Genomic DNA, 24936 nt, shown 5'->3' with positions numbered 1-24936 from the left:
TTGCTTGTCAGTCCCTCATCATGTTGGGCTGGTCCATATCTAGGAATGAAGTGGACGTATTGGCTGTAAATGATCCAGTCTTCCTTTCCAAGTCAGAAGAGAAGTTGACAATTGTCCTGTAAAAAGTTAGTTGCCCACAGAAGACTTCCCTGGGAGATCAGATTGGCCAGCGAAACTCTAGATGACTTTTTTTCTACGCAAATGTAAGAGTATCCCATTTCTCTGCTGCTCACAGTGTGACTGTGGAAAATCCTGGCAAGGTGAGGTTGTATGTGATCAAGGGCACCCATCTGACCTTGGGTGACCCATCAGAGGTGAAAAACAGAACTAGAAGGTGGAGCTTAAGCCTGGGCTGTGGGCCAGCTGGCTACAGTCTGGCAGAGCTTGAACTTCAGGGAAAGGTAGTGTGAACTTCAGACCGAGCAGCCCAGCTAGTCTGTGTCCTTTGTCCTGAACAAAATCCTTTCTGGTTTCCTTATCTCCAAGTTATAGAGGGCACCTGTGCACTAAAGGCTTGTCACAATAATGTTTTGAATTTTATGCATGTTTTTAAAAGAAATGTGCAGCCTGCCATTCATACCTGTGATAGGTGTGCACATAATACTTGAATATGCATCTAAGCCAATAGTCGTCAAAGTCTCAATCAGTCTTTCTTCAAATGATTTAAGAAACACAGGCATCTTAAACATTTATGATCTTTTCTCTATAATTTTGCTGTACCTTAGAACCTAAGTTTTTAAGTAAAAGGCAGAGTTTCTCTAGAAAACTATCTCTTTATTAAATATTTATTCCCAGATAAAAAGCTCAAAACAAATTTCAACCTGTTAGTCTTTTTGAATCTTTATTAGCCAACAGACTTGACTTGCATCCAGACTTGACTGAATGCATATAGTATGCCAGTATATAGGTAGGTGTACATGCAGTATGTTTTATGCCAATATATAATATCTGTATATACAGTTAGGTATACATTCAGGCAAAGGGGCTTTATTTGTTTGAGAAGTTAGTTTTGGAGATCATTTTTTGGCTGCTAATACTTGCATGCTTGAATTATGTGATTTTTCTCATTATCATTGCCAAATATGAATTGATTTTTTTTCAATGTCAGAACCTCAGCTAAGGGCTAGAGTTAACACTCACAAATTGTGATTGGAGACCATGTTTTTTGTAGCTTTTATAGCGTAGTACATCACTATGGTATCTAGGTTTCTGTTGTATCCAGGTTTTGGTATCTATTTGAATACATCCTCTGATTGTATGCCCCTACTTCCCATCCTCTTATTTTGATGGGAATGTTTCTTGTACAAATAAAACTATTTTGCTAGAGTTGTTTCATTTCTTGGGAACCTCTTTGATTCAGAGGAATGAAAATTGAAAGAACTTAAGCCATCTGACAATGTCTCATTTTGAAGTTTTGGAACAAAACACAGATTTTTTTCATATTGAAACTTTTATACAGTTGTGTTTTGAATTTCAGCTTTGAAAAATCAAGCTGCTTGTTTCCTCAGAACAAAATATTCGTATCTAAAAAATGTTTTGGGGGCAGAGAAATTTCCAACCTCAACAACCCATATGGTGGAAAACAGAGGCCAGCTTCCCCCAGGCATTCACTATATAGTTTCAAAGTAAAAGACATGAGGTAAAAGTTACAGCCTTTTGCAGCTTTAATGTGTATTATGTTGCAATGATCTGATAAAATGTCCTTTTCCTGTGCAGAATAACAAGTGCCCAGGACTTAAACTTTCTCTTCTTTTTCAGTAAAGCTATGATAAAACTCTGAATGTGACATTTTAACTATCTATAGAGTATTTCTTCATAGATATTTTAAACTTCAGTTTGAGAACCCTGTAGTTGTTTAAAGAAAATCTGTCAGACAATTTTTGTACATCTGAATATAAATGATAATGGCGAGGCTATGTTTTAGATATATTTTTAAAATATCTGTTGTTGGGTTTCTCTAAAGTTCCGGGTGTCCCAGAAGAAACTGTATGCATTTAGGTGCATGTACACACATGCTTTTTGGTGTGAGTTGTTCTGTGTCTGAATGTTCAAACTGTTTGTAAGATACAGAATTTGCCACATTTTTGCAATTGATGAAAAAAATAAAAGAATAGTGGTGGGATTATATGGTGTGTAAATTAGCCAGTGGAATTTACTGCCATAAGAAGATGCTGAGGCTGGTGATTAAATAATAGTCCCCAAAAAGCAGAGCTCTGTATAGCTACCATGTCCAGAGCTAACACAAATGCATTCAGGAAGAGGATACTAAGCCTTGTGGGATTTTTAGGTTTAAATCAGCCTCTTTGCTATTTCAAGTCAGCATGTGCTGGAGTGCTAAGCACAGATTTACCTTGCCACACCATTCTTATACCTTTCTGTGGAACTTTTTTCTCTGATGTGCTCATGAAAACTCTGGGCCAGTAGACTGCTGGTCTCATTCAGTTTTATGTTATACTTCTGTTGATAAGTTTTCATATATTGAGTCTGAGTTTTGTTTTGTTTTGTTTTCCCCTATGATGATATGTGGAGTTAATGATAAATATGCAAACCTCTGGGATTTTTTGGTGCATAGATAGGTGTATATAAATACCTTTTTTTATGTCTAGAGGTATCATGGCTACCTATAAAACTGATCTGTTTTGTGCTTGGATAGAAACCAAATGTACTATTTTAGTGAAAGTGGTGATATATGTTGCAAAAAAGTAAATACTCAAAGCAACAATAATAGGTGAGACTCTTGAGAGAACTATAGTCATAGGTTTGTAAAAGCAGTTCAACTAGCAAACACATTGGAGAAGTTAATTTTGTTCACAGATAACTTGTGAATACCAGAACAAAAGAGTTGTTAAAGTGTAGCCTTGCTCTGCTTCCATCCATAAAGTTTGTTAGATCATCAAGTAACGCTTTAAACCTCAATGTTTCAAGATTTTCCTTTTTTTTTTTTTTTTATTTTTTAAAAGGAAAATCAATGAAGAGATTGGCTAGCTCAGATAAAGTCTGGAAGAGAGTTTTATAAAAATCTTTCTTTTAATTCTGACTCATTTTTGCTTTGTTGGCAATCTCATCTAATTAATTGCCAAAATTCACTCTTCAGGCTTGTGTGTACTCTTCAGTTATGTACAGTGATTTTTCATTACTCTGCTCTCAAAACGTCGAAGATAGCGCAGCCAATGTGTCTTGCTAATACAAATGTAAATGTATGTCTGTCTTGGCTTGCTGCAGCATGTGTGCACTTTTTAAATTTTCTTTTCATTAGCTTGTATGACAGATTTTTGGGTTTGGAATCAGGATTACATGGACTTTATTTGCAGAAATGCTGTCACTGTAATTTTTTACTCTGCCCTTTTCAGAGGCAATAGTTGGTTTTTAACTTCCTATAGCCGGCAGTTGTTTTTTTGCATTTCTTGTTTGTGGCTCCTTATACCTGGATGCACTCTTAAGTTGTTCTCCACGTGGTAGATTTTTTACTTCATTGATGGGTTCTCTGTCGTCTGCTTGGACGATACAAATTTAACAGAACTCTACACCTCTCATTACTTTTCCCCTAACTGTTTTTATCAGGATTCTATTATATGCGCTTCCAGAAGGAATCCTGCTCAAATTAGTTAATAGCTTGACTTAAAACTTGCTAAGATTAATTTGGAAAACCAAGATGAAAAACCAAAACAGACTCTTTTGAAGTTTCAAAGTCTGGAAATGTTTTTAGTTCTGGGTTTTGGCTTGTGAAAGTGTTGGGCTTTTTTTTTTTTTTTTTTTTTTCCCAAATCAAGATATGTGGAATTAGTAAAAAAAACTAATTGCATCATACTACAGGTACTGAAGGTTGTGTTATTAAAAATATGGTGATGCTTTAAAATGTCCACTTGGGAGTTGAGGATTGATAACTGAAGTTAGTTTAAGATGCAGGTTCCAGTAAAAGATGAATACGAAAAGCAAATATGGGTTTGCTTGGGTTTCATTCATTTGTAGGTTTAATCTGGATTAGTAGATAGAGAAAAAAATGTAAACAAGACCAAGAAAAAGGTTACTTTTAATACTATAACTTTCCTGAAAAGGTATTTTCCCTTCCACCTGTTTCATCAATGGCAAAATTCATAGCAGCTCACCAAATATTTAAGATCTCTCTTAATTGCAACTCTTTTTCTGTATGAAAAATTGTTCTTTTGGTTAGTTATTTTGCAGATGAAAGACGAAGATGGCCATTTTTCTCATGAGATTAAAAAATAAATAAAGCAAGTGATTAAATGAAATAATTTTCTAAACTTAAGGGAATTAATAACAAGCAAAGCTTCTGGAGTAGCCACCTTTTATTTTGCTGCTTGCAAGTATATCATTATGTAAAAGGAAGACTTTATACAATCACATTAATTCCATGGTATTTAAAGTATTGCTATATTGCGTTAGTAATGCAGATCTCTTGGTTATTAAGTATGTTCTGTTGCTTGTGGCTTCAGATATGGAAATAGAATTTCTCAGATTTGGAGAAAAAGAAAATGGAAATTTGTGCTTGGAAATGCTGGAAGTGGTCACTTCCACCTCTCTACAGATACTACCATCTAAACCCTGCTTTGAAAAGAAGCAGAGGGCAAGTGGTATTGCTGAGCTCTGCAATTTGTAATGATATGGAGCAAGAGCTTTAGAAGTTCAGTTTGCAATGAGTGGTACCGTGAAAAAAAAGTTCATTTGTGTTTATTTCTGTGTCTGTTTGCCATCCTCTGTCCTATATGGTGGGTAATCTAGTGTGTGCAAGAGATGCCCCTGAAAATACAGTGGCTAGCACTCTGTAGGTGGAGTTGACAGACACTGGTTAAAAACCCCAATAATATTTGCTGTCTGATCATTTAAAACCCCACCAAACCAGCAGGGAAAACTTTAGTTAAACTGTTTGGGTTTGCTACTTAGTACTCTTTACTTTGCCCTTTGGCTACTTTAAGACTACAAAAGCATAGGTAGGCTTTAACTATGCCACCTGCGACAGTGGCATGCAGCAATGTCCAGAACAGTCTTCAGCTAACTACCTGAGGATCCTGGGAACAGCATCTGCTGATTGCTCAGCAGAGACTTTTCTTCATTGGGGATTGTCTTTTTTCCCTTTGCAAAGCCGTTTTAAGATGCTCTTGCTGCCCTTGTACAATAGCAAACTGTCCTCTCAGTTGTGCTGATGCAACCAATTGTGTCGCTACGCTGTAAATTGGGTCACTGGTGATTTGTTTGTATTTTTAAGGGATTGGGACTTGTCAGGGAAGGGTGAGGGCTTTCTTAAATCATGCCTAGCAGAGAAAATATGTCATTGAACTATAATCTCAGTGAGGCTAGTTAGAGGACACAGTGCTGTGCTAGTAAAATTATGCTACCTCTGAGTCCCAGAGTAGTGTTTCTGCACAGAAGAGCATGGCAGCATCGTCAGGCGTAGTGCTGCTTTGGGTGTATTCTGACAGGTGTGCTGTAGACCTGCCTTGAAAGGTCTTGTGATTCTTTGACTTACAAGCCTGTGCTATCAAGTCACTTAATGCTTTGGAAAAGTTTTCCAGTGCCAAGTGAAGCAAAGGTTGGAGAAAGATGCTTTATGCCAACTTCATGATTCCTCAGTCTTCACAAGCCTTGTGAGATAGTGTAATTTGTGTGACACGGTTTAGCAATCTGCTGCGTCTTTCAGCCTATACTGAACTGAATTAGCAGTAAAGTGACCTGGCTTGGTACGGGAGTTTAGACCACACTAAATGAGGCAAGAGCTATCCTGGGGACTCTGACTTGGAGAGAGGGAGTTGACAATGGAGATTAAGCCTCACTTGCTGTCTTTTGATTTCTAGTATTCAAACTACAAGACAGAAGAGGGAGGTTATTTTGATGATACAGACAAGTTAACAGTATCCTTCTGTGAATACAGGAGCTCTGTTTTCACAGGGATCTATCTCTGGTTCTGTTGTATTTCTGTTCTGAAAAGACCTTGAAACTTGGATGGAAAACTTGCCACTTTAATAGCATGGGAGAAGGAAACAAGCATACAGACTCTGGCCTACCTTTCTTTCGTCACTGGCCGGGAGCAAATAATGCACTTATTAGACTGAATTAATCTCTTAAAGGAAATGGTCTGAAATCCATCTGGTAGACTGTTGAAAAGTAGACTCGATAAAATCCTAGAAAATTGACTGCAGGAAGGAGTTTTCTGTTGGCAGAAAGCTAAATTGGATGACCTGAGGAGAGTCTTCTATCTTCAACTTCTGACACAAAGGCAAACAGAAGTAAGTGACAGATCCTGAGCACAAGCTTTGCAAATTACATTTTTAAGAGATGGAGAATTTAAATGCACTTTTCCAAGTTGATGTTTTGTAACCACTTTCCATCTGCGAAGTGTCACAGCATACGTAGCTTTAATCTAATGAAGTCCTAACATTCATAGGACAATAACATGCACAAAGCCAAACATAGTTATTACCCATCTTAATTCAAAATCCAGCTAGAGACCAACTGCTCTGATGTTATGGTGCAAACAAAGAAAAGTCATCAATAATTTGCACTTTGTGTTCAAACCCACTGCTGATTCACATGACTGGAAATAAAGCACAAGCACTTACTGTGTGGTGGTTGTTGTACCCACACCAGTTCTAGAGGATACTTCTAGTAACACTTGTGGTTTTTTTCCATATTTATAATCAAATGCTGCTGTGTGTGGAGAAGGGTGCCCAAGTACATGCATTTATACATGAAAGCCTTTGGTGTTGCCTCTTCACACTAGTGGAGTTCCTAAGTCTAGTGAGATCTTGTGCCCCTGTGCTGGTGGGAGTCTGTGTTTGACAGCCAGTCTCTTGCTGGTGCTCCATACAAAGAGTTGGCTGATCTTTTAGGAGAATGAGGTGAGTTGTAACTTCTTCTTTTTTCTTTTGTCTCTTTTTAACACTGACATTTTCTTCATAGCATACCATCTATTTGCAGATGCCTGAAAGAGTGCACTGGTGAATGAGGGTATAGACATAGTCTAGCAATTGCCTTTCAACTCCAGAGCACTCCTGTGTATATGAAGGAGGCAATATAGCCATATCAGGTTGAGTTTCTTCTTGTTCTTCAGCTTCAAGATGGTAGAAGACACTGCACGATATCTCAGTGTCAAAACTCTACGTGGATTCTTGATGATGGAGTCCTACCAGCTTGAAAAACTTTTGAAAGTTGTGGCTTGTTTTGGCTGAATCAGAGCCCAGGGTTAGCTTTAGGTTGACTAGAAGTGAACCTCCATTGCAAACCACTTTTATAATTGTTATTTTTAATGCACTCACTAGACTGAAGTTTCTAATTACAGAAAAACTAATTTTGTATCCAAATCCAGCTGGAAAATGGTCAACACTGATAATACCTCAGTAACAGAAGTCATTGTTCCTTTTCTGGCAGTACCTGCAAATACAGTCGCTAGCTGAAAAGTAGCAGTCTTTCTTAAATCTCTTGCTTATTATTCCTCAGGGAATTGTATTCTAGAGTGTGTCTTAAATAGGGGCTATCTTTTCACCATACTGATTAAATCCTGTCACATCAATGCATTCCTCTGAACTGTTGTTACTCCATTACCAAAGGTGTGCTGGGCACTTAATTTCTTCCCTCCTCCTTACCCGTCACAGCTGAGCGTCGGGGATGCTTGCATTGCTCTCCTGCAGAGGTTTGCGAGCCTGCAGGCACAGGCGCAGTGCCGTTCACATGGCCGAGCCCAGTGTGTGCCGGGTATGCAGCTTGCCAGCCAAAGTTTCGGAGCTCCTCGAACAACAGCTAAGTGTTTCTTTGGCTCTGCAAAATCTTGCTGCTCATGCTGTGCAATTTAAAGACAAAATGCTTCCTGCTAATTATTAACAGTTACTGTGTAAGAACAGCTTCATTATGGGGGTGCTGCCCTCTGGCACGCTCTCCTTTTCAGCACCTGAACAATGTGAAAGGGAGGGGAAGAAATGGCACGGGAAACTGGAATGCTGGCACCAATTAGTCCTGAGATTATTAAAAGAGGATTGCAATTACAAGGCCAAAAAGAGTGGGGAGTGGGTAAAAGGATTTGCCATGAGATTATAGGACCTAAAAGCGCCTTTCTTTTGTTAGGGAAATAATTCAACTGTTTTGCTCAAGCCAGTGAGACAATCCAGTTTGGTGGCTGAAGTTGGAGATCTGTGTGCTGTTGCTTTTTAGATTCTTTAACTTAAGTTGATTCCCAGTTAGTGCTTCCTGCAAAATCAAAGTGTTTTCAACAAACAAACAAAAACACAGAGGAAAGCTATTGGCTCATCAAAAGGCCTGTTGTTTTTTCAGGAAGCTTATTTGTATCCTTTAAAAGGAGAGCCAAGAGAAGAAAGCAGATTGAGCTCCCTTTTTTCTGTGGAGAAACTTTTTCCCTGGTGGTTACTGTGAGACCGGCACTGGAGTCACCCTTTCACTACGCGTAGCATAGATGAGTTCCAGTGCATTTTTTTGTTTGTTTGTTGGCTTGCTCAGAGATGTAAATCAGTTGATGCTTTTAAATGAAATAGGGACTATCTCCTGTTAGTGGTGTGTGTAGTTCTCTTTCTTCAGGAGGAAAAGAGAGAGAATAAGCCCTGCTGTGCCATTGAGAGAAAGTATGATATGCACTGACGTAACATTAAGTGTAAGTTTCTGGAACTGAAGACAGGAGCTTACTTGGAGACAGGAGAAAAAGAGGACTTTTCCCCTCTCGCTCTCCCTCAAGAAAGGGAATTATAAAATGAGTTAAACACATAGACACTGTGGCTTTAATACAGAATGTCTTGGTTTAGGATATTAATGACCACAAGATTGTGTGAAAGGGTGAATCTTTTTCAGGTCCCCCCCAAGAGGGGGAAGAAGGCTCTCTTCGGGTGGCTTACACTCAAGAGGTGTGAAGGGATCACAAATTATCTAAAACCAGTCTTCTTGTTTCTTTTCCTTTTTTTAAAGGAACTTTTCAGTGTGAAATACTTATTTAGGCAGGCTTGAAAGCACTGCTTTCTGTTGACTGTGCCCACAAATCCAGGAGGGCTTCTCAGTATGAAGGAGGTAGTGAGTTCTGCCCTGCACTTGATTTCTCTTATTGCTGTGTTTCACACAGACTTTGGTAAACCTGCTTTCATAGGCAAATGCTTAGAGCTGTCCTTCAGCATGGCACTGACAGTTTAACAGGCATCATCTTGCCACTCAGGCTAGTGCAGCCTGAGTAATGGGCAGGTCTGAATTGTGTTGGGAAACCTCTCTCTTAATTGTGGAAACCATTTTTCTCTAATCAGAGACAACAAAATGGGGCATTTTTCTTATTGGCTTTGGAGCTGAGCAGTTCTCTTTAGGCTTGTTTATAGATCAGTGTTAAAATTCCAGTCCAAAACAGCTGATAAATACTTAAATTTCTGTCTCTTTTGATTTGAGGTTTTTTTGTTGTTCCGTTATGCTGCTGTCATATAATCTAGTGAATCTGACCTACTGCTTTCTAGCCTTCACAGCCTATTCTAGAGTCTCTCCGAGAAAAGGGAGAAAGAGACACTGAGACCAACTCACCAGTGAGTCTTCCATACACAATGGGAACATGGTTCAGTGAAGAAATGTAAGGTCTTGTGCTGTCCATGGCACTTGTCTAATGAGATTAATAAGATTTTAGCTGTAAAGTTGTCCTATGCTGAGATGCTAAAAGCACTGTACAACAGCAGTAAACTTTCTTAAATAAAATTAAGCTAATAAATACAAAAGGAATTCAGTAGAGGAGATAATGTGGAGAGAGTTTAGGCAGAAGTTGGCAATGACAGAATGGCAAGTCCTCGTATGAATAGGAGAGCAAAGTGTTTTGGAAGGGTAAAAAAATGCACTAAGATGAGAACAATTCTGCTGACACAGTGCAAGCTCTGCTTTGCATCAAGTCATGTTTTTTTGTAATCTAAAGTTCAGGCATAGCGATTTCTAAAAAGGAGACAGTGGTTGAGTATGTGCCAGTTGAATTGAGAGTCAGGTGGTGCTTTCTGCACCTAGCATAGGTAGGCACCTGAATGGTTCAAGACTGCAAATGGCTGTACTTACTGCTTTCTAATTCTGTGTAAGTTTGCTTTCAGTCCTTTCTGTGTTGACTGGAAAATTCAGTGATGTACGACCTGTATATGACACTGTAGAAAAAGAGACTTGACTACCAATGAGGCCGCTAACGTAAGAATTACTGGGAATGGTGTGACGAAGTAGTTTGTTTCCACTTTTTCCTCCATGATTTGTCAGAAGTTATATTAACACAGGAAGAAAATATTTCTGCTTAATTTGTTGTAGTAAGTGGATGCACTATAAATTAATTGCTTCTTTAATATTTAAAAGGTGATGTTCCATACTGATCAGTATCATTTCACTAGAATGAGTAAGCTCGAGGTCATCTGATATTTGAAAAGCATAGTTTGTTACTTTCTGTGATTTGCTGCTTTGTAGGGCATGAATGAAGTGTGGGGATGTCAGGGTGTCAGTGTCTCTTTCTAAACACCAGTGAACCATAATTAATTGTTTCCTGTAATCTGACTCATTGATTTTTCTGTATTTGAGGTGATCTAAGGAACAGCTTTACTCCAGGGAATAATTACAGAGAGAGCGTGAGAGTGTATGTACACTTATGAGCATATTTTTGCTAGTTTATACTAATGAGGAGTTTTTGCAACCACATGGAAGGTAATGAATGAATTGGAAGAGGAATTATGCCATATCTGGCAGATAACCACGCTCATCCTTAACAACTCCTTTTGGTACCTACAAAGATTGCTCTTTTCATTAGTGAAATACCTCAGTCTTTGGAGTTGCCCACAAGCAGATGGTCCTTTCAGAACTTTTTGGTTCCTCTAGGAGAGAATTCGCGGTTTCTTTTACTGGTTGTTAAGCCAGAGCTATTTGGTGAGGGGGACGGGAGACTGCTAAATTGTCATCTTTGTTTTTTTCTTTTTTTCTTTAATCTTGAACGTTGTTAAGAAAAAGTAAATCTGGGCCAGCATTGCTGTCTTCTGAGATATCACTTCCCCATACAAAATTCCTAAGAAAAATCAGCAGGATTGGATGAAGTGAAGTGTGTTCTGGAAACACTTGCAGTGGCTCAGACTGTCTCTAGATTTTTGTGTTTTAGTACAAAGCCATTACCAAATCACTGTTTAAACACACTGTGTAGAAGCAGTGAGCTGTAGATATTTGCTTTGAATGTAATTTTTTTTAGTTCATGTTTGTTAATATTGTTTTTTTCAACCTTCTCCACATGAAGCTACAGCAGACAAAGTAGAGAGGTAAAATCAGTATCTTACGGAAAAAGCAACTGCCTGTCTGTCTTCACCTTTCCTTGTCCAGTTTTTATTTCTACACCTCTCTTTTATCTGCTGCAGATTGCAACGTGAAGAACAGATCTTTTAAGCCGTTTATTACAGAATCATACTCTGCTTCTGGAAAAACAACTGAGGAGAAGCAGCTCACAGGAAAATTTAGACTAAGTAGCCGATTCCACAAGGGAAGCTTAGATTTGTTGAAACAAGTGTTGTAAAAGTTTCTGGAAGGAAATGTAGTCTCCGTTCTGGTGAAGGTGTAACTCGATCAGTAATGTGAAAAATCATTGACTTCTAGATAGAGTCTTTACTTCTTGCTATAAATTACGTGAAGATTAGCTTTTCTTTTTCTTAATGAGTTCCTTTGTTCATGCAGGTAAGATTGTATCTAGAGAATGTTATTAGAATACTATTAAATAAAATGATAGTATTCTCAACAGGCTAAACAGCTGTTCTGAGAGTTAAGGGTTAGGGATAAAGAGGCACACTGAATTTTATTTCCCATTATAGGTAGGTGGTTTATATTTCAGCTAAGGTGAAAGTGGCTAAAGATAATTTAAAAATAAGGAAAAATGAAATCTCCAGAGTATTTGTTTACAGTTAGATATGCAGAACATGTGAAATTTTCCCATGTTAAGTAGAAGATACCGGTAGTTGGGTGCTGTGGCTATTGCTAGTGTAAAAATAGCAAATGGAGATCTGAGAGCTACAGATTACATGTGGTTCCTTACCAAAGTTCATTGAGGGTTCTGGATTTTGACAGAAGGTGTAAGGAGAAGAAAAAACCTGCAGTGTAAATGCACGAGAAGTCTCATCTGCTCTTCCCTTTAGTTTTAAGTCTTGATTGAGATGAAGAAAATTCCCATCTTCTCCTGTCTGAATTGGACCGATAGGAGAAGATTTAATCATGCTTGTGGCCATTGGATTTAAATTTACAGTACAGTGGAGAACATAATACAGTTGTGTTTCTGATTTTCTCTGCATCCAACCTGAGGCATTTGGCATCTGTTTATGAGAAATGCTGAACTCTTGTAAATGCAACTAATGTCATTCAATGTCATGGTGATCAGAAGCCTTAATACTGTTGCCACATGGGTTATAAGAACAGGCCTGGAGGTGGGAGTGGGGCGTCTGGTGGCTGATCCAGGCTCTGCCATAGATTTACTGTGTCTTTGGGGAGTACCTTGTTATCTCTTTGTATATGCTTTTCTTTTCTGTAAGTGGAAATGGTAACTGTGATTGAGAGGATTGATTAGCTAGTGTCTCCACATTATCTCTGAATCCAAAAAATACTATGTTCTCTCTCTTTTTTTTTCAAAAAAAAAAAAAAAAACATCTGTAGACCCAAACTGTGAGGTGGAGCAGCCCAGTATTAGGTGCTGTAGTTTCATGTTGTGTGTTCTGATCTGTCCCTCCTCCATCCCTAAAATAAAGCTTCTTTTTTGCTTTTACATAACTTTCTGACATGTGCATGAGACACTGATGTATGACCCAGTGACTTCAAATCTCTGCAGCAGAGAAGAGTGCAGTGCTGTGGAGCCTATAAGCACATTAAGCTTCCCAGAGAAAAATACCCTCAGCATCTGGGAGAGGTTAAATTATCCAGGGGGGAGGTTAAGCATTTGTTTTTTCCTCTACTTCTGTAATTCCAGAAGCCAGATTAGTTCTGAATCATCTGAACCACATTCATTCAAGATTAATGAGAAAGACCAAATATGGAAAATTTCACTTGGTAAGTGCCTTGGCTTTCAGCGAGTGGTAGAAGGGGAGTTCATATTGGCAGCAACCTGTAGGTCATACTTAGTTCTGTATTTCGTTGTTACTTTAAATGGCTGAAATAGGGAGTCACACTGTACCAGATGAATAAGGAGAATTTCAGCAAGTGACATGAAGCATTCTTGGGGGAAATTACAGACCTCCCCTTCCTGGTTCCCATTTGTTTCTATTTCACTTAGGTTCAAGTTTCCTGTATTGTATATGCATATACTTACAGCCCTGTGCATGGTCAAGGTACGTGGGTGTCTTCCAAAGTAACAAGCAGTGTATTCTCACTAATGGATGATGAGCTGTTTCTGGAAGAGATTTGAATGTCATTAATCTCAAGTCCGACTAACTGACAGGCCATGGTTAAGTCACGGTTAGAAATATAAGTGGGAGCCTGATGCAGGAAGTATTTGAGAAATTCAGACAGGTCTACCAGTAAAGCTGCTTGAGAAAGAGCAAAGAAAAGAAATGGAGTCAGCATTTGCTCTTCTAAGTTCAGCTCAGTTTCAATTTGGGAGAAGAGGCTCTTTCAGTGGAACTTTGTCTTTATGCCTAACCAATAGCTCTGCTGTTTCACTGTGGTTCAGTTGCTCAGGTAATTAACATAAAAGTTCTCTAAATCCTTGTCTGGTTTTTAGAGTTAACTACCTGATACAGTCTTTACATCAAGTGGAAAGTGAAGGTATGCTAGACATAGCCAGTTCTTAGGACCACTTCATTTTCTTCTACCTGAAAGACTTCCTTTCCATTCTAATGCGATTCCAATGAAGTAAAAATAAAACAGAAATGAACCTGTTTCCCCTCCTCACTTGTTCTGCAGAAAACAAACTCTATCCCCAGAAAACTGGAGTGCTCCATTTCTAATCTTTGTAGACTGTAAGAGACTCAAACTTTCCCATGCCGGCCAAGTCAAAGTTTGAGGCTGCTGCAGGCCTAACGACGCCGTGGCCCTCTGTGGTCTTGGAGGCCGGAGAGGTCGTCCAGGAACGGGATCCTCTCTTTAGCTTGTGTTTCGGGGAACTGGTCCGCGTGAGCTGGCACGCACACACGCTCCACAAAGCACGAGCCAGTTGAGATAACTCCTAAGCTTCCCCAGCCTGACTGCCACCAGTTTTTCATCTCATGACAGATCGTCAGCAACCATTAAATCACAGTCATAGAATAAGGAGAAAAGTAGCACGACAACACGCAGAGTAGCCTGCAATGTTTTTTCTTACTTCAAAATAAGGAAAGCAGGGGAAAATACCAACCCAGGCTGTCGCAGAAACACGTACTGTATTGTTCCTACTTTAACTGCATGCACTTCAAAGGATTTCTCCTTTTATCTAATGTGTTGTTGCTTAATGATTATTTATTCCTCCCAGAGATCTGTAGGCTAAGTTGGTAGGAGTGTATTCCTGTTTTTAACACAAAAGAAGGAAAATAAAACTGAGACAGGAAGGATGAAGTAACTTGCCTTAAGTCACAATCTGATTCAGTGGCAGAGGCAGAATCAGAATTGGAGACTAATAGCCAGCAACTCCTTACTCCCATTGGAAGCAAATCCTTCTTAAATTAAAATTAATGTGGGACAGTTATCTCAGCATGAATTTCTAACTATGTCAGGACTCTTTTCTCTTTCAATACTCAACCTAGAATTAAAATGTACTCACAATAAATGTGTTAAAATATTTAAATACAGAATAGTGACAGTTTTGAGTTTTACACGGCCTGTCATACCTCAGACAGCTGTCTTTCTTAAAACAACAACTCTATAGAAATTGAGTTATTTTATGTATTAAAATAACAATTCCTCTATTGTTGTCCATAAAGATATATTCAGATCTTGGGAAAGATCAAAATTCTTGCTGAAGGCTACACAGTCTCACTCTGGAGAAGAGAAGACTTCGTGTGTCACTTCAGCAGTGAGAGACTTCCGAGTATCACAGCAGAGTCATTGATGGCTTCCAAAAGACATGACCATGTTTTTCTTGAACTCAGAAATGACCTTTTTTCTCTAATTTTGGAAATGTGAAAGGGTTTTTTAATTATTGTCATGATCTCTCCCACCCACCCTCATTCATTTATCTATTTTTTAAATTATTTTAAATTGGCAGAATGGAAGGAGAATGGCTTTGGCAATTTGGAGAATGTAAAGATTTGATCAACTTTCCACTTTATCCTTCAAAAAGTAACATCAGATTTTATTTTCAGGTGTTTTGTTTGTGAGTAGCTTGTCCATGCAAATTTTCCCTTGTCTTTAACAAAAATTCAGATGTAATCCCTCTGGCATTGTTGTCATATAGAAAACTCATTTACAGTGTGCAGGAGATCAAAATTTTATTATTCACTCAAAAATGTGTTAGGCACCCTAGAGAAACCAGGAAAGACTCCATCTAGGAGCTTAAAGTCTCCATCCTACGTGTCACAGTAAGTGAGAGATACTGAGAAACAATAAAAGAGGGAATTGCAGAGAAAAGAGAAGCATTACCAGTATGTTAGATCAGTCTTCATAAATTAAAAATCAGTATTGTGAATTCACAAATCATTTTAAAAATAATGTTTTGTCAGTTATGCAAAATTAGAGAAGATTGAATAATGATTATGTATTTAAAATCTCTGAAGTAATCAGTTTTCATTAAAATCAGGAAATACCTTAACACATACCTTTCAGATTTTTTTAATGTATTGTCATTAGCCCAGTTAGGAGAGGGGTTTTTTTCCTTTGATTTGAGAGCAGGCTTGCTTGACTGTTGCTAGGTGATAGCTAATTGTGATATTAATGGCCAGCAAGCTGTTGGCAGAGATTGTAAATTTTTTTTTCTTGTTAACAAAATGTATGCATTAGAGGTGCAGCAGTATGTAAATGCTTTTGTGTTGCTCAAAATTTATAATGTGGGTGATAAATTTGTTAATGTAACCATGGTTATACTGCCAGATGTATAGCGTTAACTGCTCTTTGTACTGCAGTCTTGTTAGTCCAAGTCCGGTAATGGCATTCAAGCTGAATGTAGAAAACTGAACATGATATGGTAATGGCAGAATTTGTGTTCCTTGATGTGGGAAATGACGATCTAAAAAGCATCAGTGAGGATGACTGGCATAAGGAAGTACTATTCATCTTTTAGCATCTAGAGGGATATTATATTCCTACAAAAATAGGCTTTTCTTCTCTGTTACTACCCCACTCAAAATTTATTTCTAGAGGAATGCTAAAAATTACTCTCTTCCAACTTAATTGGACATTCAATAATACTTTATGATAGTGGTCTGAGTCCAGCTTACATGGGAGCTGAATGTACTTGTCAGCAGCATTGTTCCTTGCTGCCATTAGCTACAAGGTTTGTCAGACTCCAGGTAGATACAAGCAGCTATAGCTATGGTTATCTCAGCTACTTTAGCATAAGAATGATTGTTTTTTGGTTGCTTTTCAGAAACCTCCTCAAGTGGGTTTGTGTACTTGAAAAATGGTCCATTGGTTGTCGTTTGACAGAACAATTTACTCTTTCTAGGTTTGGTGTCATTTTGATGTTTTCCTTTAATTCTCTCTTTGTTGGAGATGCAGGTGAAACTGACTGTAAAGATTTTTTTTTACCATGGGATGGGCTGGCAATGGTGCATTTACAGTGCTGGTGCAGTGAAGTCTTTGTTCTCTTCACCTGGGAGCTGTAGCTTCTGCATGTTGGGATTTGCAATTATATTGCTTTCCTGGTAAATCCTATCAGCCCTGGGCCAAAGGGAGGTCATCACAATGAATTGCGTGCTTTCCCTTCTGCTTTCAGTGCCTTACTGGGACGTCTTGTGCTTGGTCACCAGAGGAATTACCATTTCTCCTGCCACACCTTTCTGCAGAATCCATGTGTTGGCCTGGCTGCAGAGGTGCTTTGGTCAGTCATGGCTTGCATAGCCATCGCTGTCACTTACTCGTGCCCATCATTTTTACCACTGCCACAGGTGATCACATACTGGTAAGGTGAGCTGGGTCTTGGATTCAGGATCCTCTATTGCTGTTGCCTGTTGGCGGTCTAGGAGCATTTTGCTGACAACATGCTTTGTGCTGGTTATAGCGTGTGCAGCAGCTTGTTAGCTTGCAGCTGACACTGTTAATCTTTATACTCTTTACCAAGTTGTCCCCCCCTTTCCTTGGGGCTTTCTTGGGAACATCCAGGCTTGCAGGTGCTTTGGCACTAACGGTCTTCTCACAACTAAGCCCACTGAGTCTTTGCTGTGGTCGGCTGGAGGTATAGACCATCCTCACTCCCCCCACTGAGCCATCCTGGTCGTGGTTAACAGCTCCCTGTTTCAAGGGCCTTTGAAGTGTGGTTTCTGGGGGGTTTTGTTTGATTGCTTGTTTGTTTTTTTTCCCCCTTTCTGTGTGTTCCTGCTTAGCATCGCCCTGTGGACATATTTGGTAACAGAGTCATTGGCTTATATTTATTGCCTTTCTTCTCTGTTTTCATCATCCCTTAGTTGTGGTGTGCAGTCCTACAGAACAGAGATTGTTTGAATTTTCAATTGTTTGGGTTTTTTAAATCTATTAATCAGGCTTTTCTGACAAAGAGGCCTGTGAGAGTTTTTGGCATAGTTGTAAAATACTGCAACTGTGAAAGAAAATTCATACTCTGGCTTTTTTTTTTTTTTTTTTTTTTTTTGTTTGGCTTTAAGAACTACACTCATTCCTCTAATGTAAATTCCAGCAGACAAAGGATTTATATTTCCTTTTTTAAAAGTCTCTTGAAGCCTACACACCTTTTAAAGGTTTTATAAATGTGTGGCATACGTTTTGGTAGAAATAATTAAGCCAGGGGCTCACACACATTATTGCTTCTGTATGCCCTGGGAGCTGCTGGTTTGGTTGGCTGGCTGGCTGGCTGCCAGGAAGCCACACTGGCTGGTCAGCTGGCTTTCGGGTCAGCCTGGTTTCCAGCAAAAGTTGCGTCCAAATCAGCATATTCCCATGGAATGTTTTAGTTTTCAGCAAAGCAACATTTTCCTATGGAAAAGCCTTTTTCAGAAGAATCTTCACTACCCCTCAGTCAGACGGTTTCTCATGCCTGAGGCCCTACACTATGCTGAAGTTTCCTACAGGTTGTGTCATTAGAGGGAAAACAGCTAATTGCCTGGCTTGAGTGGAAATCAAGTCCCATTTGTCATTAAAAATTGATAGAAAATCCTCAGAAATCTTGGATTTGATCAGAGGTAGCTTCTGGTTCCAGGTATCTCACTTTACAAGAACAAAAGCTCACAAGTTAGTACCGTTAGTCTTTAGATTTCTCCATGGCTTGTTTTTGATGTGAATGTGAATGCTAGCTTTGCGCCTCCATGGTGGGGCACTGATGCTGCAGTAAGAATGGCTGATCATTTTGGACGGAGATTGATCCTGCACTTGACACACCTGAGCCTGTGTTCCCTGGTGGTCAGTGTAATCTGCTACTGTTCTATGCATTTTGACCAAATGCTTTTACAGTGTGGATGTCCCTTTGGCCGAGGGTACGATTGAAATTAGTGTGTTTTCTGCAAATTAAACCAGTGATCCTTAACAGGTGACTGTTGGTGTTTCCGCGTGTCTTCTTACCCTTAAACTATTCTAACTCATGTTATTGCAACGTATTTATTTGAAACTCCAGCTCTTTATGATTCATGTAAACCAAAAAGTATGTGAAAGTTCTATTTGTTTCATCTGCTGAGAGATTAAATCAATCCAAACCTGTGTGTAACAAAAATATATTTGGCCACAAGTTTCTTTGCACTAAGAGTTGTTCAGCCTAGCTACCACTTTTCTTCTAGTAGCCATATGGGGATTTATTAGAAATTGACTTTAGTCAGTGTGCTTGACTAAGAAGTTGGGGGAGGGGGCATTAATACTGCTAATTGTGTAAGTATTAATCTTATCCATACAAATGAAAATTCAGAAAACAGCTTTTATTTTTATTTTGCCTAAATACAGACCATCCTATTAACTTTTACAGGAAAACCAGTCATTGCTCTCTTGTAACTGAAATGCTAAAAAGAAGAAACAGTTCATTTGAAAAAATGCCTGCGATAGCCCAGATGGCTTTTTATTATAGATGGTCTTTGGAAGAATGAACTTTTTCAAATGATTTCTTAATCTAGAATGGGGAAGCAGTTTTTGAACACTTTAAAGTGAGAGCTAGTTTAACAGTCATTTGTCAACTTGAAATAAGTTTTAATAATTAATACCATGTGAGATTTGATGTGTGAGAGTTTGGGAACAGAAAGACAATGTATCCAACGCAGATAAAGCTTGGCTAAACTCCAGCAAAGCCCTGCAAGCACAGAAGTTTGTTGTTCAAAAGGCCTCACCAGTATCTGTGGCACATTATTTACATGCTTGAATTCTTTAGCTTCCTTCCCCAAGAGGGCACAATTAATTTTCTCAGTTCACGAGGGTTTGTGTTGAATCAGATGGGTTTTTCATGAAAGCCTTGGGCCTTTTTTCAAGTTGGAAAATACAGATAAATCACTCTTGCTTTGTTTCTTTAGTAGAGGCATTTTGTCCATTCAAATGTATGTAAGTATTCCCTATCCTTTCTTTAACTCCGCTTCCACCCACATACAGGAATGTCACAGTCTGGTAGTAAATTTTTTACAACAGTTGGGAGTAAATTTTTTACTACAACTTCATTTCGTAATTCCACTATTTTTAACTTGGACTTTTGATATATATATAGACATGTCATTCTATGGATTCTGGTTTCTGCAGCACAGTGGTACAATAGGAAGACTGCATTATTGCTTTCCACTTGTAGCTTAGCACATGCTGTCCTGAAGACTGTTCAGGACTCTGATGCGATATAAAAATGTGGTTCTATTCTACACAAGAGTGAATGCCTTCAACAGCCCTTGACCTTCATGTGAGTTGAGGAGCTACTCTTGAAAGACTGAAGCTTACTCTAAGAAATGCAAACAATTGAATACGTTAAGCTGTATGAAGCAAGTGTGCTTGTTTAGACAAGTGCCTGCCCCAGTACACTTTAGCACTTATGAATGTAGGCCTACTTAACTTTTTTTGGTCATTTTGGTCTCTTTCTCTGTCTCTCAACTCCCCTTTTTGTTCAGGAGGCTTTTATTACTCATGTAATTGCCTTGAATCCTTTTACAGTCCATATTTTAACACTTTATTTAAATGAGCCACACAGTTAAGGTTTTATATGTTAGCACAAGAGTCTCGGCAGAATAATTATAAAAATAGTGTGTGTTTTTTGTATATGGCATTTTATCAGAATTTTGCTAATGCTGTAAATATAATGGACAACATCTGTTTTCCATTTCAGTGCTTTTTGTGTAGTGATTGCCTACTCACAAGAGAAGGCTGACTTTGAATAGAAATAGTGTGCATGGCTTGCTTCACATTTTGCCTGCAAAGATGAAGGTAATAAAGGCAGAGTTGCTCTATAATACTCTTACTGAAGGGTGTTTGGGCTCTTGTTTTGAATTTGGGTGTAGGGTAATCTTTTATATGTTAATAACGTAGTTTTCTGGTACTAATTTCATGAAGAGCTTAGTGTAGTAAAATATATATGGTTGTCTTTAAGCTTTAGAGAACTTGTTTGAAGCATATTTCACAATTATAGAAAAGATCAACCAGCAATCTCTTCGATCTTCCTCAACAGTGTCCTAAAAAATCTGTGTGTTTTTACTTATTTCCCCTAGATATTGTGCTTTTAAAATACTTGTTATGTCTAAGCCCTAGGATGTAATCAGTGAACTCTTAGGTACAGTGCCTTTCACATTGAGGGCTCCTGGTCGGAACAAGGAGCAGACCTGGAGGCACCAGTGTGTGGATTTCCCCCAGAGATAATGAACTGCTCAGTAGTGGAAGGAGGGGCGTATCTGGCAAAAAGTAATTTACATTGTTACAAAAAGTGCAAGGTTGCCTTTTGTGTCCAGGAAGTTTGGTTGCTTTTTATTTTTGCCCTGAATAGCTCCACACAGTAAATAGCGTAATGCCCTGTATGTTTGCGTCTTGGAAAGCCAAATGGCATTGAGGAGCTCCCTGCGGACCATTCTTTCCTTGCATTCTTTTCTGCTGGATCTTCTGTCATAGCTTGGGCATCTTGTGAAGTACCCCAGACTGAAGCTGCTTTTAGTTATGTATATAGCATTCTCCAAGGAGTAATTGAGTAGAGTTGCTGTTTGTATAAAGAACAGATAATATTAGGAAGTTGTTTTTTTTGCTCTGATTAGGGCTTCTGATCTTGAGGGTCTTTGAATGGGGCAGTGTTAGCAGACAGCTTTTGCTCTGAGCCTCTGCTTTGGACTACATGGGTTTAAGAACAACAACTGATCTTTCTGCCTGAGTGAAAGGTTGTGTAGAGGGTGCTGTAGGAAGAACAACTCTTCTGCTTTCACAGAGGTGGTTACAAAGGGTATGTTGATGTTGCATCTCCAGGTCTTCTTATGCTGCTGCTTACTTCACAGGTATACCATCAAAATACATCTGCAAAACCTATTTTCCTCTGTCACCATTTTAATAAAGCCACTCCAGTGCCTCCTGTTTTTCCATCCCATCAGGCACAATTTCCCTTCACCTTCAAAGCTCTGCACGGCCTCTCCTTGCATTGCGTCTCCTCTCTCTAGAATCTGCTTTGCCAGTGAAGCTGGATGGTTCACTGCCAAACAGCTACGTTTTCAAATAAGCGCTTTTGAATACTTCCTCCGTTGCTCCTTGTACCTCTCGTCTGTAGTTACCTTGCTGTCTTCCTTGAGATCCCTCTCTGAAATTTTTTGCTGTGGTAAACGGACAGGGGCGAGGGAAATCGCCCATCAACTGGCAGCTGCAGGGCTGTCTGTCCTGCTGGGTCTTTGCATTCACCCATCTGCTTTCTGGCTTACTTGACCTGCTGTGAGAGGATGCCATTTTTTCCTACTGCACATTGCATTGCTCCTAGCACAGTGGGGTCTCTGCTGTGTAGTGCCTCCAAACTAAAAACACACCGTGTTTTTAGTGGCCTTGTCTCCTCTACTGAACTTGCTGTCCCAAGCAGTCAAAATCATCACTAGGAAAGTAAGCTAATGAAATAATCCATGGAGGCAGCCAAATCGAGAAGACCATTCTCGTGTTTCCTCTTCTTCCCCTTCTTTCCCAGTGAAGGTTGGGTTTGTTGCTTGGTTCCAGCCATTTCTGGCAGAGGGGAGGTGTCCCAGAGAGGACAACCCCAAGCGCCAGCGAGCAGGGGGCTCTGCGGAGGCCGGGCCACTGTCAGTCGCGAGCACCCAGCCCGCGTTGACAGACAAAACTGAAACTGGTTAATTTGAGGACTCGGGGGACGGCTTGTTTACTAGCGTGCTCTCTGATGCGATGAGATGCATCTCATAATGTCTGGCGCTTGCATGGACGTAGTAGGCCTGGGTAAACACAGCAGCTATGCAATGTTTGGCTAAGGCTTTCTCGTGTCAATGCTTTAGCTGGAGTGGTGGGTTGTTATGGCTGAGTAAAAGTTCAAAGCATTTTGTTTTTCAGCAGATGACCTTGAAAAAAGTTGTATATTTCGCTGTCCTGTGAATTCAGTAAATATTTTTGCCATTAATTTGTTTCTTTTTTTCTAATTTATTTCAAGCTGCTTCTCCTCCTCCCCCCCCCAAATTAGAGCGTGGGTGTGTGTTATGCTGAGGATTTTTTTCTCTTGTGAAGAGAATGTGAATCTTGAATCAAATTAACCTATTTTTCAAGTTAGATTTTAGGCCTTTGCTTGAAGGCAACATGCCATGAAGTTACATTAGCTTTAAAAGCAAATTGGATTTTGTACAAATAGTGACTTGCGATTATTAAATGTAAACGAGATTTTCTTTACACTTATTTCTTATTACCTTTAGCACATCAGGTCCACCCATTTGGCCAGGAAGCACCTTTTTCAAGAGAAATGGAGCCCTTCTACAAGGTAGGTGATGGATACTACATCTTGGAGTAACTGCTCTGCTTAACATATACCTCTTTCAAATTGCACAGTTTTTAAAATACTCACTGGGGAAGAAATGACTAGCTATTTTTATTTTCCTTATTTAACCTCTTTCCTTAATTGTGTATCTGGTGCTATTAAAATGGTGGTTTATTGCATAAAGTGAGTGTAGTCTATGAAAGTTGCTGCTTTTTTCTTTCCTCAGGTTATTATTTGCTTACTGTAGATTAAGGCAAAAGGCCTTCTACCCTTCGTGCTGAATAAAGAGTGCCCAGAACAAAATGTTAGAGGAATGGTTATAGCTGGCTGGTTGAAGAAGGATTGTTTTTTGAGAGAAACCCATTCTTTTAGCCCCTAATTTTGCTGAGAGCAAAATGTCTCTACAGGTAGGGTATCAATGCTATGGTGCAGAAAACAATGACAGAAGGTTTGTCTCGAGAAACCTACCCGGTGTTAAGGGTGTTTATGTTCATAAGGGAATTTGAACTATTTATTCCCGTTAGATGGACAATATAAACAAAAGCTCTGCATGTACAGATTTGATAGGTGAATGTTTTCAGTCTATTTTTATCAGACTTCTTAAAATTATTATTCATTGCTAAGCGTGTTTACGTTCCTGCTCTTGACTATGTAGAACTCTCGTCGTTCTTAACAGAATTGTCTTGGGAACACATGGAGAAGGCTCTTTCTGCAAAGTCTGTGCATTTGTATATGGTGCAAAAGGATGACTTTACAGTTTTTGCAAATATTTGTCCACGAGTTCTGTGGTCGTTCTTATGGTGCCAAGAGTTTTATGGCCTGCTTTCTGACAGAAAATACTGCACAATGTTCTCCAGAACATTTATCCAAATTACTTTAGGATGAAGCCTTAATCATAACTAGATTCACAAACATATAATTGGCAGGAAATACTGCTTACCTTCCACATACCAAAGTAATCCAGCATCTGTAGTTTGCCTGAGAATATTTTTCAAATGATTTCTTGTACATATCTATGAATTTGCATCATTAAATTATCTAAGACTTATGCTGAGACTTGTTCAGACCTATTTGAAATACATTAAAGAATTCAAATTATTTCTTAATATTAGGAGATGGTATAAATTGTAGATTTTGAAGTCTTTTGAATTTGGTCTGGGTAGGATTATTCTGCTGTCTTTGCAGTATTTCCTACTGGAAAGAACTGAAGAAAAGGAAAAAAAAAAATCCATGTGAAAAGATATGAATAGTTAGTTGTCTGTCGTTGAATGATTTTGTTTCTAAATGTATACTGGCACGTATACATTCTTTGTAATTTGGCTTCATAAAATGTGAAATATTCTGTCAAGTCTGTACAGTGTGATGACCTACATATTATGATGCAGGATCTTTAGGAATTAAGAGCAACTATTTTGTAGACCCCCATACCTCAGTAGTTGCTTAAAGCCTTCTCTTGAGAAGAAGACAGCTCTTCTCTGCTCTCCATCTTCCAAAAAAACAGAAAAATTCTAAAGCCCAAAACATTTCCTCGTATTATGAGAGAAAGAGAAAAGAGAGATGACTGTCTTTTGAAGCAACAAGCAAAGCCTAACAGACCTTTAACTGAGTTGGCATTCTGTGTTGCTCTTTCAAGTGGAGATGTGAACTTCCATATACATGATATGTGAAGTTGGAGAGGAGAGAGAGTTGAGTGAAGAAAAAACTTTGTGAAGTCATCTTTTAACACTTCCTGGTTTGAATTTTAAAACAAAAAAGTAACCCAAGCAGCCTCTGTTTTGTTTTTTTCCCTTCAATGAGTTCTTTCATGTGCAGGTCTCAGGAAAATAATAAATTTGTGTAAAGGAATGCTAGCAAGTGCAGGCAGATTTCAGATGAGGTCATGGAGAGGCTTGTCAGGTCCTACCATTTATGACCATCTTAAGTCTCTTTTGCCGGTCCTTATGTCCAGCTTAATGCATATGGGAGAATGAAAAGTTGACCTAAATATCAGTTGCAAGTTACATTACTGCCTT

General features: G+C 38.9%; 1 protein-coding gene across 9 annotated transcripts in view; it reads left to right on the top strand.

Annotated features, from left to right (window-relative positions):
- Nucleotides 1-24936, top strand: part of FOXN3 (forkhead box N3) — a 218709-nt gene that overhangs the window by 119586 nt on the left and 74187 nt on the right. For all 9 annotated transcript variants that reach the window (XM_062575899.1, XM_062575901.1, XM_062575900.1 and 6 more), the window contains one exon: nucleotides 22863-22927. In XM_062575899.1, coding sequence (XP_062431883.1) covers nucleotides 22863-22927 — 65 coding nt within the window. The remainder of the gene's footprint in view (nucleotides 1-22862; nucleotides 22928-24936) is intronic.

This window comes from Rhea pennata, chromosome 5 (assembly GCF_028389875.1).
Source record: "Rhea pennata isolate bPtePen1 chromosome 5, bPtePen1.pri, whole genome shotgun sequence".
NCBI lineage: Eukaryota > Metazoa > Chordata > Aves > Rheiformes > Rheidae > Rhea > Rhea pennata.
Note: the sequence above shows the minus strand (reverse complement) of the source record. Positions and strands in the feature narration are given on the sequence as shown.